The sequence below is a fragment of the Rhinichthys klamathensis genome, unplaced genomic scaffold (assembly GCF_029890125.1).
Source record: "Rhinichthys klamathensis goyatoka isolate OS25496 unplaced genomic scaffold, OSU_Roscu_1.1 h1tg000808l_1, whole genome shotgun sequence".
NCBI lineage: Eukaryota > Metazoa > Chordata > Actinopteri > Cypriniformes > Leuciscidae > Rhinichthys > Rhinichthys klamathensis.
This window is the reverse complement of record NW_026607197.1, coordinates 107501-124110: the sequence shown is the minus strand read 5'-3', so window position 1 is coordinate 124110 and position 16610 is coordinate 107501. Positions and strand designations below refer to the sequence as shown.

At 40.8% G+C, this 16610-nt stretch overlaps 2 protein-coding genes across 2 annotated transcripts in view; one reads left to right on the top strand and one right to left on the bottom strand.

The window, feature by feature from the left end:
- arhgap28 (Rho GTPase activating protein 28) overlaps window positions 1-5607 on the top strand; it is a 52426-nt gene extending 46819 nt beyond the window's left edge. The window contains exons 12-15 of the mRNA XM_056243558.1: window positions 664-798; window positions 4098-4225; window positions 4318-4382; window positions 5061-5607. Coding sequence (XP_056099533.1) covers window positions 664-798; window positions 4098-4225; window positions 4318-4382; window positions 5061-5146 — 414 coding nt within the window. The 3' untranslated portion in view covers window positions 5147-5607. The remainder of the gene's footprint in view (window positions 1-663; window positions 799-4097; window positions 4226-4317; window positions 4383-5060) is intronic.
- A 3896-nt stretch (window positions 5608-9503) lies between these two features.
- Window positions 9504-16610, bottom strand: part of lama1 (laminin, alpha 1) — an 81450-nt gene continuing 74343 nt past the window's right edge. The window contains exons 59-63 of the mRNA XM_056243554.1: window positions 16106-16258; window positions 15356-15509; window positions 12068-12201; window positions 10475-10691; window positions 9504-9940 (exon numbers count right to left, since the gene is read on the bottom strand). Coding sequence (XP_056099529.1) covers window positions 9789-9940; window positions 10475-10691; window positions 12068-12201; window positions 15356-15509; window positions 16106-16258 — 810 coding nt within the window. The 3' untranslated portion in view covers window positions 9504-9788. The remainder of the gene's footprint in view (window positions 9941-10474; window positions 10692-12067; window positions 12202-15355; window positions 15510-16105; window positions 16259-16610) is intronic.

Here is a 16610-nt window from a genome sequence, read left to right as displayed (position 1 = left end):
ATGGTGTTACTGTAGTAAAAGCCTGGAAACATGGTGTTACTGTAGTAAAAGCCTGGAAACATGGTGTTACTGTAGTAAACGTGGTGTTACTGTAGTAAAAGTCCAGAAAACATGGTGTTACTGTAGTAAAAGCCTGGAAACATGGTGTTACTGTAGTAAATGTTCAGAAATCATGGTGTTACTGTACTAAAAGTCCAGAAAACATGGTGTTACTGTAGTAAAAGTCCAGAAAACATGGTGTTACTGTAGTAAAAGCCTGGAAACATGGTGTTACTGTAGTAAATGTTCAGAAATCATGGTGTGACTGTAGTAAAAGCCTGGAAACATGGTGTTACTGTAGTAAACGTGGTGTTACTGTAGTAAAAGTCCAGAAAACATGGTGTTACTGTAGTAAAAGTCCAGAAAACGTGGTGTTACTGTAGTAAATGTCCAGAAAACACGGTGTTACTGTAGTAAAAGCCTGGAAAATATGGTGTTACTGTAGTAAATGATCAGAAAACATGGTGTTACTTTAGTCAAATCCAAAAAACATTAGCCATCAGGACATGCTGTGGACGGCGAGCATCTGAAAAGCTACATTAACCATGTTTTCGCTTGATATTCAGAAATGAGCTGGGCTCATGAATGTCTTGAGTCGCTGACGTCTGATATTCGTATCCGCAGGTCCCGTGTTTCCTGATCTCCCACGTCAGAAAAATGAACGAAGCCGCCATGGGCAAGAAAACGCCGACCTCAGAGAAAACCAAACGCAGACTATTGAGGAGATGGAACACGGAGAAGGACCGAGACCGCAGCGAAGTGAGTGCTCATGGGACTGAACCTTCATTCCTCGTTTGGATAAAAGTTAATCGACACGGGGGAGCCGTGAACCAGGGTTATTATTATAGCTAACTAAAACCATAATAAACATTTGGAATAAAATGAGAGTGAAAATGAAAATTTAAAGGTGCCCTAGAATGTTTTTTTCTATTATTTTATAATGTTTCCTGGGTTACCCTTATAATGTTGTTAGTATGTTTTTTAGATAAAAAATCATCATAATTTAGAAATAAATGGCATTTTTCCTAGCCTGCTTTTAGCCTCTGATTTGAACACTCTGTTTGAAGGGGCGTGTCTGCTGTGGGATTCAGTGTAACCGCGGCCACTGCTGTGATTGGCTGACATGCTTGCATGTGAAATAGCAACGCATTACATGTGAAACTCTCTCCAGAATACTTTTACTACTGCTATTATACGTTTTTACTATAACAGCTATCGAGATTAACGAATCGTGAGAAGTTTATAAAGTATTTAGATCTATTCCCATCACATAAAATGTTGCCCTGATGAGCATTGAGCAGATGACAGTGTGTTGATCGCGAGAATGAAGATCTTATCATTGCAAAGCAGTTTCTGCACTCTCTCTAATGCTTTCACCAATGCAAACACGATGATGTAAATACAGTAAGAGCTTCGTTGTGCAGTAACGCGCGTCATTGATTTCATAACGAGTTTGGCAAGTGTCCAGATAAACTCGCGCTGTGTGGAAAGATTGTTCTTTGATCGCTTTCTGTATATAATTTGTTCACAATTTAAATACGATTATTTTCATCCTACTAAAAGAAACGATGTGAAGCTGATATTTTAGTCACTGGCTTGACTTACTGATGCATAAACAGTATTGAACGATTTTGAGAGAAAGATTACCTGTCTGAACTTGAACAATTACACATCAGAAAGTGTTGCTTGGTAGCTCGATCCGAGGCCAGCTCTGTATTGGCCCAAGTTGAGGAAACACTCGGTGAAATGTTTGGAAATTTCCAGAGAAAATAAAATTAACCCATTGTTTAAGGAGAGGCTCAGATGAAGGAACTAAAAAATACTTTTGTGTTCATGTGTACATCCACACTGAGCAACTGCCATGCTTCGGCTGCGCAGTTCCGCCTGGCATTGAGGGCTGGCATTATGCAAATATTTGGAGGCGTACATATTAATGATCCCGACTATTGCGTCACAGTCGGTATTGTGTGGACAAAAACCGACCGTTTTTCAGGGGTGTTTTTCATAAACGTGAATTAAATGAGAATGCGAAAACAGTCCAGTTTGAGATTCACTCTATGTCATGTTCATGCACTGAACTCTTGTTATTTGACTATACCAAGGTAAATTCAATTTTGAATTATAGGTCACCTTTAAAGTGAAAATGATATTTGCCAACATTTTGAATTTTCATTAGTTTCACAGTACTAAAATTACAAACTAAAATGTAAATAAAATGAATAAAAGAGATAAAACACTAATACAATGACAATTGCACTCAACAAAATTAAAAAACCAAATGGAAAATATAAAAATTTGTGCTGTCAAATCGATTAATTGCATCTAACAAAAAAGTTTGTGTTTATATAATATGTGGTATGTGTCTCTCTCTCTCTCTCACTCACACACACACATATATATATATATATATATAATATATATATATATATATATATAAACAAACTTTTATGTTAGATGTGATTAATCGATTTGACAGCACTAATAATAAAAAATGCAATTAATTCAAAATATTTATACAAACAGAATCTAAAACATTATCTAATTGATGCTAAAATAACACTGCGTGAATGTGTTAAATTATTAACTTAAAATCTCAGAGGGACTTAAAGTACATATTTGAGGTCATAGGCGCAGATGAAAACATTCGGGAATTTCTGGTGTATCCTAATATTAAACAGCATGATGTGGCCGTTTATGCAGAACGCGATTTTATGATTTGTACTGTGACGGGACGGCATCTGAAATGTTGACCGTTCCAAGATGGCAGACGCGCTGACGTATCCTGAGCGACCGCATGTGGCATAAGGTGTTGACTTATATTATATTAAACGTTAGGTTACATATTTTAACTTGAGCGCCACAAACATCACTTACATCAGCCGATATGAATCTGTTCAGATGGATTACTACGTCCTCGCCACAGATTCAAATGTGCAGCTGATAGTACGTCAAGTCACTCAGAACTAGCCACGACGGCGTGGGCTAGTTACAGCACTGTAGTAGCCAATTATATAGAGTCTGAGAGAAAGAGAGAGATAAACTGAGCGTGTGCGATTACCTTCGTCTGTTAGAGGAGCTTTTATTCTCCAGGTCCAGTCATAAAGGCGTGAAATAATATCATGACCGCTGAGGAACATCTTTTTACAGTAGCGAGGATTTCACGTTACGTGACGTCAGTCAGTCAGTCAGCGCTGGTCGATTTGAAATGGCGCGTAATTTCCTCGGTGACGCGTTGCTCGACAGTTGAGCCTTATAAGGTGATATTCAATAATAATTAAAAATTCCCACAAAAAAGTAACTATAAAGTAATTATTAAAATAATTTCAATAGCTTGTTTAGTTTCTAAATTAATCAAGAGTTTTTGAACGAATTGACTGACTCACAAAGATGAGGCGCCACTTACTGGCGCAAAACATGTAACTTGCACTGTAAACAAAAATGCTCATCCAATCACTAAAATATCAATAGATTAGGGGTGTAATGATACCCTCATGTCACGATTCATACATATCCTGATACTGAACTCACGATAGGATATTATTGCAATACTCCAAGACATATGAAAGGTCAACGAAATTTTTACTGTTGATTAAAATGCTAAATTCGGTATTACATTGTGTGTGTAAATGAATATCTTGGACTTGGTGCTGAAACCCAAAGCACAGACAATAGAGACACCAGAATAACAATATTCATGATTCTGAAGCTGAAAATACAGATTATTGTAGATGAATATGCTTGATCTCTGTCACTGACTAGATATAAAATAATGTAGGCCACTTTTTACACAAAAATTCCCACATTGGATTAGTATACATTATTTTGAACATTATATATAGTATTTTAATTTAGTAGCCTACTAATACTAAAACTCTGGAAACTTTTTTATCACACAGTAATTTTTATCTATCCACGATACATATTCTCACTGTCCACGATACATATTTTTGCATTTTTGTATTGCGATATAGGCCTATTGTGACACGATATATTATTACACCAACTAGAAATAATAAGCTAATAAAGTCTCTGTGTGTGTGTGTGTGTGTGTTCCTCAGGTCACGGACCTTCGCGACGGAGTCATCAGAGTTCACGCGCCGCTTCACGCTAAGGTTTCGATGGCGATTCAGTTGAGCTGCGAGATGAAGGCCAGAGACATCACGGCGCGCTTCGACATCGAGAACGGGTCAGTGAACCACTTCAACACACACACACACACACACACCGGTCACATGACCCAACCAACCCATGTTGTTAACCAATCACTGTCGCTTGCAGGCGCGGGTCGCGAGGCGCTAGTCGGCGACAGAGACAGTGTCTGTTCGAGGTGGGAGGAAACATCGGTGAGTCCAACATCATCAGCGCTATATATTAGTGAATAATAAATAGTAATTATTAGGGGTGTAACAGTATATCGTGTCACAATATATCACAATACAAAAATGCAATAATATGTATCGCGGATAGTTCACGCAAAATAAAAATTACTGTGAGAAAAAATTAAAGTTTTCAGAGTTTTAGTGTCAGTACTACATTAAACTACTATATAATGTTGAATATAATGTATAATAATGGGAATATTTGTGGCTCCTGATAATGCCAAATATCTGATGTTTCCAGTAAAAGTGGCCGACATTATTATAAATATATCTAGTCAGAGACAGAGATCAAGCATATTCATCTACAATAATCTGTGTTTTCAGCTTCAGAATCATGAATATTGTTATTCTGGTGTCTCTATTGTCTGTGCTTTGGGTTTCAGCACCAAGTCCAAGATATTCATTTACACACACAATGTAATACCGAATTTAGCATTTTAATCAACTAAATTTTGTGTAACCTTTTATCATATGTCTTTGAGTATCGCAGTAATATCATATCGTGAGTTCAGTGTCGTGATATGTATCGAATCGTGACATGAGGGTTTCGTTACACCCCTAGTAATTATGATATATTATTAGTAGTAATATAATATTAGTGAATAACAAGCATTAATCTGAAGAACGGTTGGTTGTCTCTAGGCGAGCGCTGCCTGGATCCAGACGCACATTTACTAGATGTTTACCACGCGAATCCTCACTGCGAATGGGTGTTAAAGTCCCGCTGACCTGAGAACAGTTGGACACGCGCGTGTGTGTTCTGCAGAGGTGCTCCGGAGGTCAGAGGTCAAACCCTGAGGTTGACCTTTGTGGCGTGGTTCAATGCTGGTCGTTGAGTTTGCCTGGTGCCAAAACTGTGTGACGTCCCGGACAGAAGCATGTTTCATTACTTCTTACCACTAGCCAGTGTAAAAAAGAGCATGTACATAAAATATTTATACCACTAATTTATCCTGCTGTATGATAATTATTTTGTATTGTTTCTATAAGCTGCATGTTTGTGATGAAGCCATGTGAACTGAACCTGCGAGCGGCTCGTATTCACCCCAAAATCCAACAAAAAACACATTTTATATCAAATTCTCATTGTTTATGAATTACTAAAATGGGGGGAAATGTTTACATTAATATTAGCGCTGGGCAACGATTAATCACATCCAAAATAAAAGTTTGTGTTTACATAATATATGTGTGTACACACACACATAAGCATGTATATATTTAAGAAATACTTTCCTGTATATATATATTTACACATTTTCCTTATGTATATACATGCATGTGTGTGTAATTCCATATACACTAAATAATTATACACAGTACACACACATATATTATGTAAACAAACATTTATTTTGGATGCGATTACTCGTTTCACAGCACTAATTAATAGTTGATGTAGTGCCTTTAATTAATGCATTACTGTTACAATAATAAGAATGACCATTAATCAAAAACATAATAACATGCCCTGATGTATTACAATAATTTTACAGTAATGTGAATTTGTGTTTGGATGTCACTATACGAAAATGTTATGGTCCTAAAATGAAATGAGATTTTGCCTTTTGATTTTGGTTTGAAATATGAGCTGCACGGGTAAATATGACCTCAAATTAAACCAGATGAATATTAATGCCAACGTCATCAAACACTAACCGGACTGATGAAGGACTCGAGTGAAAAACTGAAACATTAAAAGTTGATGAACATACGAAACATAGAAGATCATTCAGAGGACAGATGACCTTTGACCCCTGATGATTTACTTCAGTGCCTGCCAATAATACTTTTGATGCTCTGAATATGTTTGTTTTTTCATCTTAAAGCTGTTTTTTATGTATGATGTACATGTGCACTTGTTGATTGGATTTTTTTTTTATTGGATTTTTTTATAGTAACACGTTCTTGACGTTGCCAATTGAGTTTGTGCATCGAATCATTTATTTCCCTCCTTTGAGTTGTGGAAGCTCATGTGAATGCGTTCAGTGTGTGCTTGGTGTTTATCATAGTGACCGTTTCACAGCAAAGCCATGGGAATATTTTCAGTCGCCTCGTTTCATCAAAACCACATTAATAATACGCCGGCCAAACATGAAGTCACAGTGAGTATTATGAAGAAGATGTAGCCATATCATAGATGTCATATCATTATGTTAAATATGTAATGAAGTTGCTGTAATATTTGGGTGAAACTACAGGTCATTATGAAACTAATCCAATTAAAACACATGAAACCTCATCAGTGTGTGTCATTGTTGCATGAGATCTGAACAAGTTTATCCATCAGGACCTGCTGTGGACAACAGGCATCTGCACATCTACGCTAACCACGTGATCGCTTCATATTCAGGAATATTCAAAAAAGCCTGGAAATCATGGTGTTACTGTAGTAAAAGCCTGGAAAATGTGGTGTTACTGTAGTAAAAGCCTGGAAAATATGGTGTCACTGTAGTAAAAGCCCGGAAAATATGGTGTTACTGTAGTAAAAGCCCGGAAAATATGGTGTTACTGTAGTAAAAGCCTGGAAAATGTGGTGTTACTGTAGTAAAAGCCTGGAAAATATGGTGTCACTGTAGTAAAAGCCCGGAAAATATGGTGTTACTGTAGTAAAAGTCCGGAAAATATGGTGTCACTGTAGTAAAAGCCTGGAAAATATGGTGTCACTGTAGTAAAAGTCCGGAAAATATGGTGTTACTGTAGTAAAAGCCCGGAAAATATGGTGTTACTGTAGTAAAAGCCCGGAAAATATGGTGTTACTGTAGTAAAAGTCCGGAAAATATGGTGTCACTGTAGTAAAAGCCTGGAAAATATGGTGTCACTGTAGTAAAAGCCCGGAAAATATGGTGTTACTGTAGTAAAAGTCCGGAAAATATGGTGTCACTGTAGAAGCCTGGAAAATATGGTGTCACTGTAGTAAAAGCCTGGAAAACATGGTGTCACTGTAGTAAAAGCCTGGAAAATATGGTGTTACTGTAGTAAAAGCCTGGAAAATATGGTGTCACTGTAGTGTCACTGTAGTAAAAGCCTGGAAAATATGGTGTTACTTTAGTAAAAGCCCGGAAAACATGGTGTTACTGTAGTAAAAGCCCGGAAAACATGGTGTTACTGTAGTAAAAGCACGGAAAATATGGTGTTACTGTAGTAAAAGCCTGGAAAACATGGTGTCACTGAAGTGTTACTGTAGTAAAAGCCTGGAAAATATGGTGTCACTGTAGTAAAAGCCTGGAAAATATGGTGTTACTGTAGTAAAAGCCCGGAAAACATGGTGTTACTGTAGTAAATGCCCGGAAAATATGGTGTCACTGTAGTAAAAGTCCAGAAAACAGTGTTACTGTAGTAAAAGCCTGGAAAATATGGTGTCACTGTAGTGTTACTGTAGTAAAAGCCTGGAAAATATGGTGTTACTGTAGTAAAAGCCCGGAAAACATGGTGTTACTGTAGTAAATGCCCAGAAAATATGGTGTCACTGTAGTAAAAGTCCGGAAAATATGGTGTTACTGTAGTAAAAGCCTGGAAAATATGGTGTTACTGTAGTAAAAGCCTGGAAAATATGGTGTCACTGTAGTGTCACTGTAGTAAAAGCCTGGAAAATATGGTGTTACTTTAGTAAAAGCCCGGAAAACATGGTGTTACTGTAGTAAAAGCCCGGAAAACATGGTGTTACTGTAGTAAATGCCCGGAAAATATGGTGTCACTGTAGTAAAAGTCCAGAAAACAGTGTTACTGTAGTAAAAGCCTGGAAAATATGGTGTCACTGTAGTGTTACTGTAGTAAAAGCCTGGAAAATATGGTGTTACTGTAGTAAAAGCCCGGAAAACATGGTGTTACTGTAGTAAATGCCCAGAAAATATGGTGTCACTGTAGTAAAAGTCCGGAAAATATGGTGTTACTGTAGTAAAAGCCTGGAAAATATGGTGTTACTGTAGTAAAAGCCTGGAAAACATGGTGTTACTGTAGTAAAAGCCTGGAAAACATGGTGTTACTGTAGTAAAAGCCTGAAAAATATGGTGTTACTGTAGTAAAAGCACGGAAAATATGGTGTTACTGTAGTAAAAGCCTGGAAAATATGGTGTTACTGTAGTAAAAGCCTGGAAAATATGGTGTCACTGAAGTAAAAGCCTAGAAAATATGGTGTCACTGAAGTAAAAGTCCGGAAAATATGGTGTTACTCTAGTAAAAGCCTGGAAAATATGGTGTTACTGTAGTAAAAGCCTGGAAAATATGGTGTCACTGAAGTAAAAGCCTGGAAAATATGGTGTCACTGAAGTAAAAGTCCAGAAAATATGGTGTTACTGTAGTAAAAGCCTGAAAAATATGGTGTTACTGTAGTAAAAGCACGGAAAATATGGTGTTACTGTAGTAAAAGCCTGGAAAATATGGTGTTACTGTAGTAAAAGCCTGGAAAATATGGTGTTACTGTAATAAAAGCCCGGAAAATATGGTGTTACTAAAGTAAAAGTCCAGAAAATATGGTGTTACTGTAGTAAAAGCCTGGAAAATATGGTGTTACTAAAGTAAAAGTCCAGAAAACATGGTGTTACTGTAGTAAAAGTCCAGAAAACATGGTGTTACTGTAGTAAAAGCCTGGAAAACACGGTGTTACTGTAGTAAAAGTCCAGAAAACATGGTGTTACTGTAGTAAAAGCCTGGAAAACACGGTGTTACTGTAGTAAAAAACTGAAACAGTAAAAGATGATGAACTACAGAAACAAACATCATTCAGATGACAGGTGACCTTTGACCCCTGATGATTTACTTCAATGTCTGCCAATAATATCATCATCTTTGTTCTCTTTGATGTTCTCAAGAAGATGTGACCATATCATAGATGTCATATCATGATGTTAAATATGTAATGAAGTTGCTGTAATATTTGGGTGAAACTACAGGTCATTATGAAACTAATCCAATTAAAACACATGAAACCTCATCAGTGTGTGTCATTGTTACATGAGATCTGAACAAGTTTGTGTCTGTAAAGCTCTTTGTTTGGATCCGTGTCAGTATCAGCGTTCTGGAATGTTCCAGATAGAGAAGGAATGTTGGTTTCATCATCAGAAACACAAGCGACACGCTCGACTCAGAAACAAGTTGCATTTTATTAACAAGTATCAAACCTGGTAAACCCTCACAATAAGGTTTCAGTTAACATGAACAGTGTAAAACTCTTAAATGTTAAACATTTTTAAAATCAAATGGATGCACTGTGAACTAACATAAAAATTTACAATTTGATTTTCACTCATTTTACTATTCAAAAATAAAAGTTGTTAACAAATGAGACCTTATTGTAAAGTGTTACTTAACAGAGTCATATTTTTGGGTAAAATCTCTAGGATTACTCTCAGAACATGATGAATTATGGTTTTATGCAGGGCAGGAATGAGGAAACACATGTGTGTGTGTGAACGCGGCGCTGAAGTCCAGGACGTCAGTCACGTGACCCTTGAAGACGCGCAGGTTCTTCATGCAACCGCGGAACGACTCTCTGGTGCGAAGACAGTTCTGCTTCACCTCAGCTGTGACACACACACACACACACCGTCAACAACTACTGGGACCTTACCACAGATACATGATTGACAGCCTATTAGGGGTGTGCGATATTGACGAAAAATGATACGAGTCAATTTAATCAATAATGATAATTATACCTCATAATTATGAGATAAAAGTAAAAATCATGACAAAAATTAAATTATGACAATTGAAATTATCACAAAAATTCAAATCATGACATACTAAGTCATACTTATAGATAAAAAGTCATAATTATGACAAAGATTTATGAAAAAGTCAAGATCATGATTCATGACAAAAATTCAAAATTATGACATGTTATAATTATAGAAAGTCATACCTAGAAAACATATATGTCATAATTATAGAAAGTCATAATTATGACAAAAAGTTACAATTATAACAGAAATTTAAAATTATGACCAATAGTCAAAATCCTGACATACTGAGTCATAATTATGTCAAGAAAATTGAGAAAAAGTCAGTGACATTACGCCGTTCCCATAGAAACGGGCCGATGCTGAAGTCAGTACCTGGATGTCCGCCCACATAGATGGGGTTTTTTGTCTCGGCCGATGTGGATGACGAGTACGGGTTCTCCACGGTCACCGTCACGCCGTCGACGGTCAGACTCAAGCTGTGCTTCTGCTTGTTGGCCACCAGGGTCCGCCAGCGCCCGTCACACATGGACCCGCTGCTCCTGCTGCTCGCTGAGATCCGGCCCGCGCCGTTATTCACGCTGAACACCACCTGCGACGGGTCAAGCGTCAGTCACGGGCACGGTAACACGGGTCACTGAAGGCTAATCGTACTGGAGGCTAACCGTACTGGAGTCTAACCGGAGGATAACCATACTGGAGTCTAACCGTACTGGAGGCTAACCATACTGAAGGCTAACCGTAATGGAGGCTAACCATAGTGAAGGCTAACCGTACTGGAGTCTAACAGTTCTGAAGGGTAACCGTACTGCAGGCTAACCGTACTGGAGGCTAACCGTACTGGAGGCTGACCATACTGCAGGCTGACCATACTGCAGGCTAACCGTACAGGAGTCTAACCGTACTGGAGGCTAACCATACTGAAGGCTAACCGTACTGCAGGCTAACCGTACTGCAGGCTAACCGTACTGGAGGCTGACCATACTGCAGGCTGACCATACTGCAGGCTAACCGTACAGGAGTCTAACCGTACTGGAGTCTAACCGTACTGAAGGGTAACCGTACTGGAGTCTAACAGTACTGAAGGGTAACCGTACTGGAGGCTAACCATACTGAAGGCTAACCGTACTGCAGGCTAACCATACTGGAGGCTAACCGTACTGGAGGCTGACCGTACTGCAGGCTGACCATACTGCAGGCTAACCGTACAGGAGTCTAACTGTACTGGAGGCTAACCGTACTAAAGGCTAACCATACTGAAGTCTAACCGTACTGAAGGCTAACCGTACTGGAGTCTAACTGTACTGAAGGCTAACCGTACTGGAGTCTAACAGTACTGAAGGCTAACCGTACTGGAGGCTAACCATACTGAAGGCTAACCGTACTGCAGGCTAACCGTACTGCAGGCTAACCATACTGGAGGCTAACCGTACTGGAGGCTGACCGTACTGCAGGCTGACCATACTGCAGGCTAACCGTACAGGAGTCTAACTGTACTGGAGGCTAACTGTACTAAAGGCTAACCATACTGAAGTCTAACCGTACTGAAGGCTAACCGTACTGGAGTCTAACTGTACTGAAGGCAAACCGTACTGGAGTCTAACAGTACTGGAGGCTAACCGTACTGGAGTTTAACAGTACTGAAGGCTAACCGTACTGAAGGCTAACCGTACTGAAGGCTAACCGTACTGGAGTCTAACAGTACTGAAGGCTAACCGTATTGAAGGCTAACCATACAGAAGGTTTGTTTGCATTGTTTTATGTCTTTGTTTTTATTTTCTCTTTTATACCTTCTGTACAGCACTTTGGTTCCTCTTGTGGTGTTGAAAGTGCTTTATAAATAAAGTTGAGTTGAGTGAGTTGAGTACTGAAGGCTAACTGTACTGAAAGCTAACCGTACTGCAGGCTAACCGTACTGAAGGCTAACCGTACTGGAGGCTAACCGTACTGAAGGCTAACCGTACTGACCTGTCCGTTGATCAGCTCCAGGCCGATGGCGTCCACTTTCGTGCTGCTGATTCCCAACAAAATCCCGTCGGGAGCCGTGGAGCGGAAGTCCAGACTCACCGTCACGTCCGAGCCCACGTTATAGCCCTCCTTCACTGCAGGAGCAGACACATGCAATCAAGGCATTAGAAACATTAGCACACAAAACAGACGAATTTATGACAAAGTTGAAATTATGACAAAAAGTCAATTATGAGGAAAAAGTCCAAATCATGAAATAAATTGAAAGGTTCTGTTCTCTGAGATGTTTGAGAGAGAGTTGTAGAGGAGGTTCTGTTCTCTAAGATGTGTGAGAGAGTTGTAGAGGAGGTTCTGTTCTCTAAGATGTGTGAGAGAGTTGTAGAGGAGGTTCTGTTCTCTAAGATGTCTGAGAGAGAGCTCTAGAGGAGGTTCTGCTCTCTGAGATGTGTGAGAGAGAGTTCTAGAGGAGGTTCTGCTCTCTGAGATGTGTGAGAGAGAGTTCTAGAGGAGGTTCTGCTCTCTGAGATGTGTGAGAGAGAGTTCTAGAGGAGGTTCTGCTCTCTGAGATGTCTGAGAGAGAGCTCTAGAGGAGGTTCTGCTCTCTGAGATGTGTGAGAGAGAGTTCTAGAGGAGGTTCTGTTCTCTGAGATGTGTGAGAGAGTTGTAGAGGAGGTTCTGTTCTCTAAGATGTGTGAGAGAGAGCTCTAGAGGAGGTTCTGCTCTCTGAGATGTCTGAGGGAGAGAGTTCTAGAGGAGGTTCTGTTCTCTGAGATGTGTGAGAGAGAGTTCTAGAGGAGGTTCTGTTCTCTGAGATGTGTGAGAGAGCTCTAGAGGAGGTTCTGCTCTCTGATATGTGTGAGAGAGAGTTCTAGAGGAGGTTCTGTTCTCTGAGATGTGTGAGAGAGAGTTCTAGAGGAGGTTCTGCTCTCTGAGATGTCTGAGGGAGAGTTCTAGAGGAGGTTCTGTTCTCTGAGATGTGTGAGAGAGAGTTCTAGAGGAGGTTCTGTTCTCTGAGATGTGTGAGAGAGAGTTCTAGAGGAGGTTCTGCTCTCTGAGATGTGTGAGAGAGAGTTCTAGAGGAGGTTCTGCTCTCTGAGATGTGTGAGAGAGAGTTCTAGAGGAGGTTCTGCTCTCTGAGATGTCTGAGGGAGAGTTCTAGAGGAGGTTCTGTTCTCTGAGATGTGTGAGAGAGAGGTCTAGAGGAGGTTCTGCTCTCTGAGATGTCTGAGGGAGAGTTCTAGAGGAGGTTCTGTTCTCTGAGATGTCTGAGGGAGAGTTCTAGAGGAGGTTCTGTTCTCTGAGATGTGTGAGGGAGTTGTAGACTTTGGTTCTGTTCTCTGAGATGTGTGAGAGAGAGTTATAGAGGAGGTTCTGTTCTCTGAGATGTGTGAGAGAGTTGTAGAGGAGGTTCTGTTCTCTGAGATGTGTGAGAGAGAGTTCTAGAGGAGGTTCTGTTCTCTGAGATGTGTGAGAGAGTTGTAGAGGAGGTTCTGTTCTCTGAGATGTCTGAAGGAGAATTCTAGAGGAGGTTCTGTTCTCTGAGATGTGTGAGAGAGTTGTAGAGGAGGTTATGTTCTCTGAGATGTCTGAGGGAGAGTTCTAGAGGAGGTTCTGTTCTCTGAGATGTGTGAGAGAGTTCTAGAGGAGGTTCTGCTCTGTGTGAGATGTGTGTGAGAGAGAGAGTTCTAGAGGAGGTTCTGCTCTCTGAGATGTGTGTGAGAGAGTTCTAGAGGAGGTTCTGTTCTCTGAGATGTGTGAGAGAGAGTTATAGAGGAGGTTCTGTTCTCTGAGATGTGTGAGAGAGTTGTAGAGGAGGTTCTGTTCTCTAAGATGTGTGAGAGAGTTCTAGAGGAGGTTCTGTTCTCTGAGATGTGTGTGAGAGAGTTCTAGAGGAGGTTCTGTTCTCTAAGATGTGTGAGAGAGAGCTCTAGAGGAGGTTCTGCTCTCTGAGATGTCTGAGGGAGAGTTCTAGAGGAGGTTCTGTTCTCTGAGATGTGTGAGAGAGAGTTCTAGAGGAGGTTCTGCTCTCTGAGATGTGTGAGAGAGAGTTCTAGAGGAGGTTCTGCTCTCCGAGATGTCTGAGGGAGAGTTCTAGAGGAGGTTCTGTTCTCTGAGATGTGTGAGAGAGAGTTCTAGAGGAGGTTCTGCTCTCTGAGATGTGTGAGAGAGAGTTCTAGAGGAGGTTCTGCTCTCTGAGATGTCTGAGGGAGAGTTCTAGAGGAGGTTCTGTTCTCTGAGATGTGTGAGAGAGAGTTCTAGAGGAGGTTCTGCTCTCTGAGATGTGTGAGAGAGAGTTCTAGAGGAGGTTCTGCTCTCTGAGATGTGTGAGAGAGAGTTCTAGAGGAGGTTCTGTTCTCGGAGATGTGTGAGAGAGAGTTCTAGAGGAGGTTCTGCTCTCTGAGATGTGTGAGAGAGTTCTAGAGGAGGTTCTGCTCTCTGAGATGTGTGAGAGAGAGTTCTAGAGGAGGTTCTGCTCTCTGAGATGTGTGAGAGAGTTCTAGAGGAGGTTCTGTTCTCTGAGATGTGTGAGAGAGAGTTATACAGGAGGTTCTGTTCTCTGAGATGTGTGAGAGAGTTGTAGAGGAGGTTCTGTTCTCTGAGATGTGTGAGAGAGAGTTCTAGAGGAGGTTCTGTTCTCTAAGATGTGTGAGAGAGAGTTCTAGAGGAGGTTCTGCTCTCTGAGATGTGTGTGTGAGAGAGTTCTAGAGGAGGTTCTGTTCTCTGAGATGTGTGAGAGAGTTCTAGAGGAGGTTCTGTTCTCTGAGATGTGTGAGAGAGAGTTCTAGAGGAGGTTCTGTTCTCTGAGATGTGTGAGAGAGAGTTCTAGAGGAGGTTCTGTTCTCTAAGATGTGTGAGAGAGAGTTCTAGAGGAGGTTCTGCTCTCTGAGATGTGTGTGTGAGAGAGTTCTAGAGGAGGTTCTGTTCTCTGAGATGTGTGAGAGAGAGTTCTAGAGGAGGTTCTGTTCTCTGAGATGTGTGAGAGAGAGTTCTAGAGGAGGTTCTGTTCTCTGAGATGTGTGAGAGAGTTCTAGAGGAGGTTCTGTTCTCTGAGATGTGTGAGAGAGTTCTAGAGGAGGTTCTGTTCTCTGAGATGTGTGAGAGAGAGTTCTAGAGGAGGTTCTGTTCTCTGAGATGTGTGAGAGAGTTCTAGAGGAGGTTCTGTTCTCTGAGATGTGTGAGAGAGAGTTCTAGAGGAGGTTCTGTTCTCTGAGATGTGTGAGAGAGAGTTCTAGAGGAGGTTCTGTTCTCTGAGATGTGTGAGAGAGTTCTAGAGAAGGTTCTGCTCACTGAAAGCTGCGTATCCGCTTCCACTGAAGAAGGTCCCGTCCTGAGCGCCTCTAAAGCAGGAGCTCGTCCCATCCGCCACCAGTGGCCCGTTCAGGTCCATACGCACACCGTTCAGAGTCACGTCCTGAAGACACGCCGCCAGACTGTGTGTGACCTGCAGAACCACACACACATCTCGGGTTAACACGGGACATTCCTGTGCTTTTTACACTTTTAACTCACTGTAAAGACATCTTCATCTCTTCAGTGTGTAATGTTGCTGTGTGATCATGAGAAGCTCCAGTTCTTTTCTATAACAGTGTCAGTGTTCCTGAACTCCTGAAACGCCTCCATTGTAGTCTTGAGTTTCTTCCGGGAACGAACACGTCACAATATTCCTCATTATAATAATTCATACGCAGAATAAAGGGGCGGGGCCTGGTTGAGTTAGTTAGTAGTGTGTTAAACTGGCGGGTATGGTAAGGGGCGGGACATTTCCCAAACACACTCGAAGCGCTCGACCAATCACAACACACTGCTCCAGCCGACCAATCAGAGCACAGTGTGCTTTTCAGAAGGAGGGGCTTCATAGAGACAGGAAGTAAACAGAGTGTTACTGACAGACTGGGAAGAGAGGAGCCGCAACAATGGAGAATATGAGGAGAATAATCAACATTCAAGCAGGAAAACCTGTTCTAGTAGAGCCTGAAACATCATCAAGACTGTATGAAAACATTTCAAACTGGTTTTGAAGTGAAAAGCATCAGTTACGTTTCCGATCCTCTTGGCTGTGTATGTGGAAGGAATTCCTCCGAGGTACAACTTCCCCTCGACGTCGAGTGTGTGTCCTTTAGTGGAGATGCGGTCGGAGTCGGTGCCGTCCACACTGACCATCACTGACTTCTTACTGAACTCGGCCTTCACCTGCACACACACACACACACACACACACACACGTGTTATTCAAGGACTGTCTGGCTGTTAAAGGGATAGTTCACCCAAAAATGAAAGGCAGCCCATGATTTACTGTCCCTCATCCTAGGTGTATATGACATTCTTCATTCAGACGAACACAATCAGAGTTATATAAAAAAATGTCCTGGCTCTTCCAAGCTTTATAATGGCAGTGAATGGCTGTTTCTGTACTGAAGTCCATAAAAGTGCATCTATCCATCATAAAAGTGCATCTATCCATCATTTAAGTGCATCTATCCATAAAGGGTGTGATTCCCCCCTTCCATATGTGAAGCGCTTTGAGGTCCCAGAAAAAGCGCTA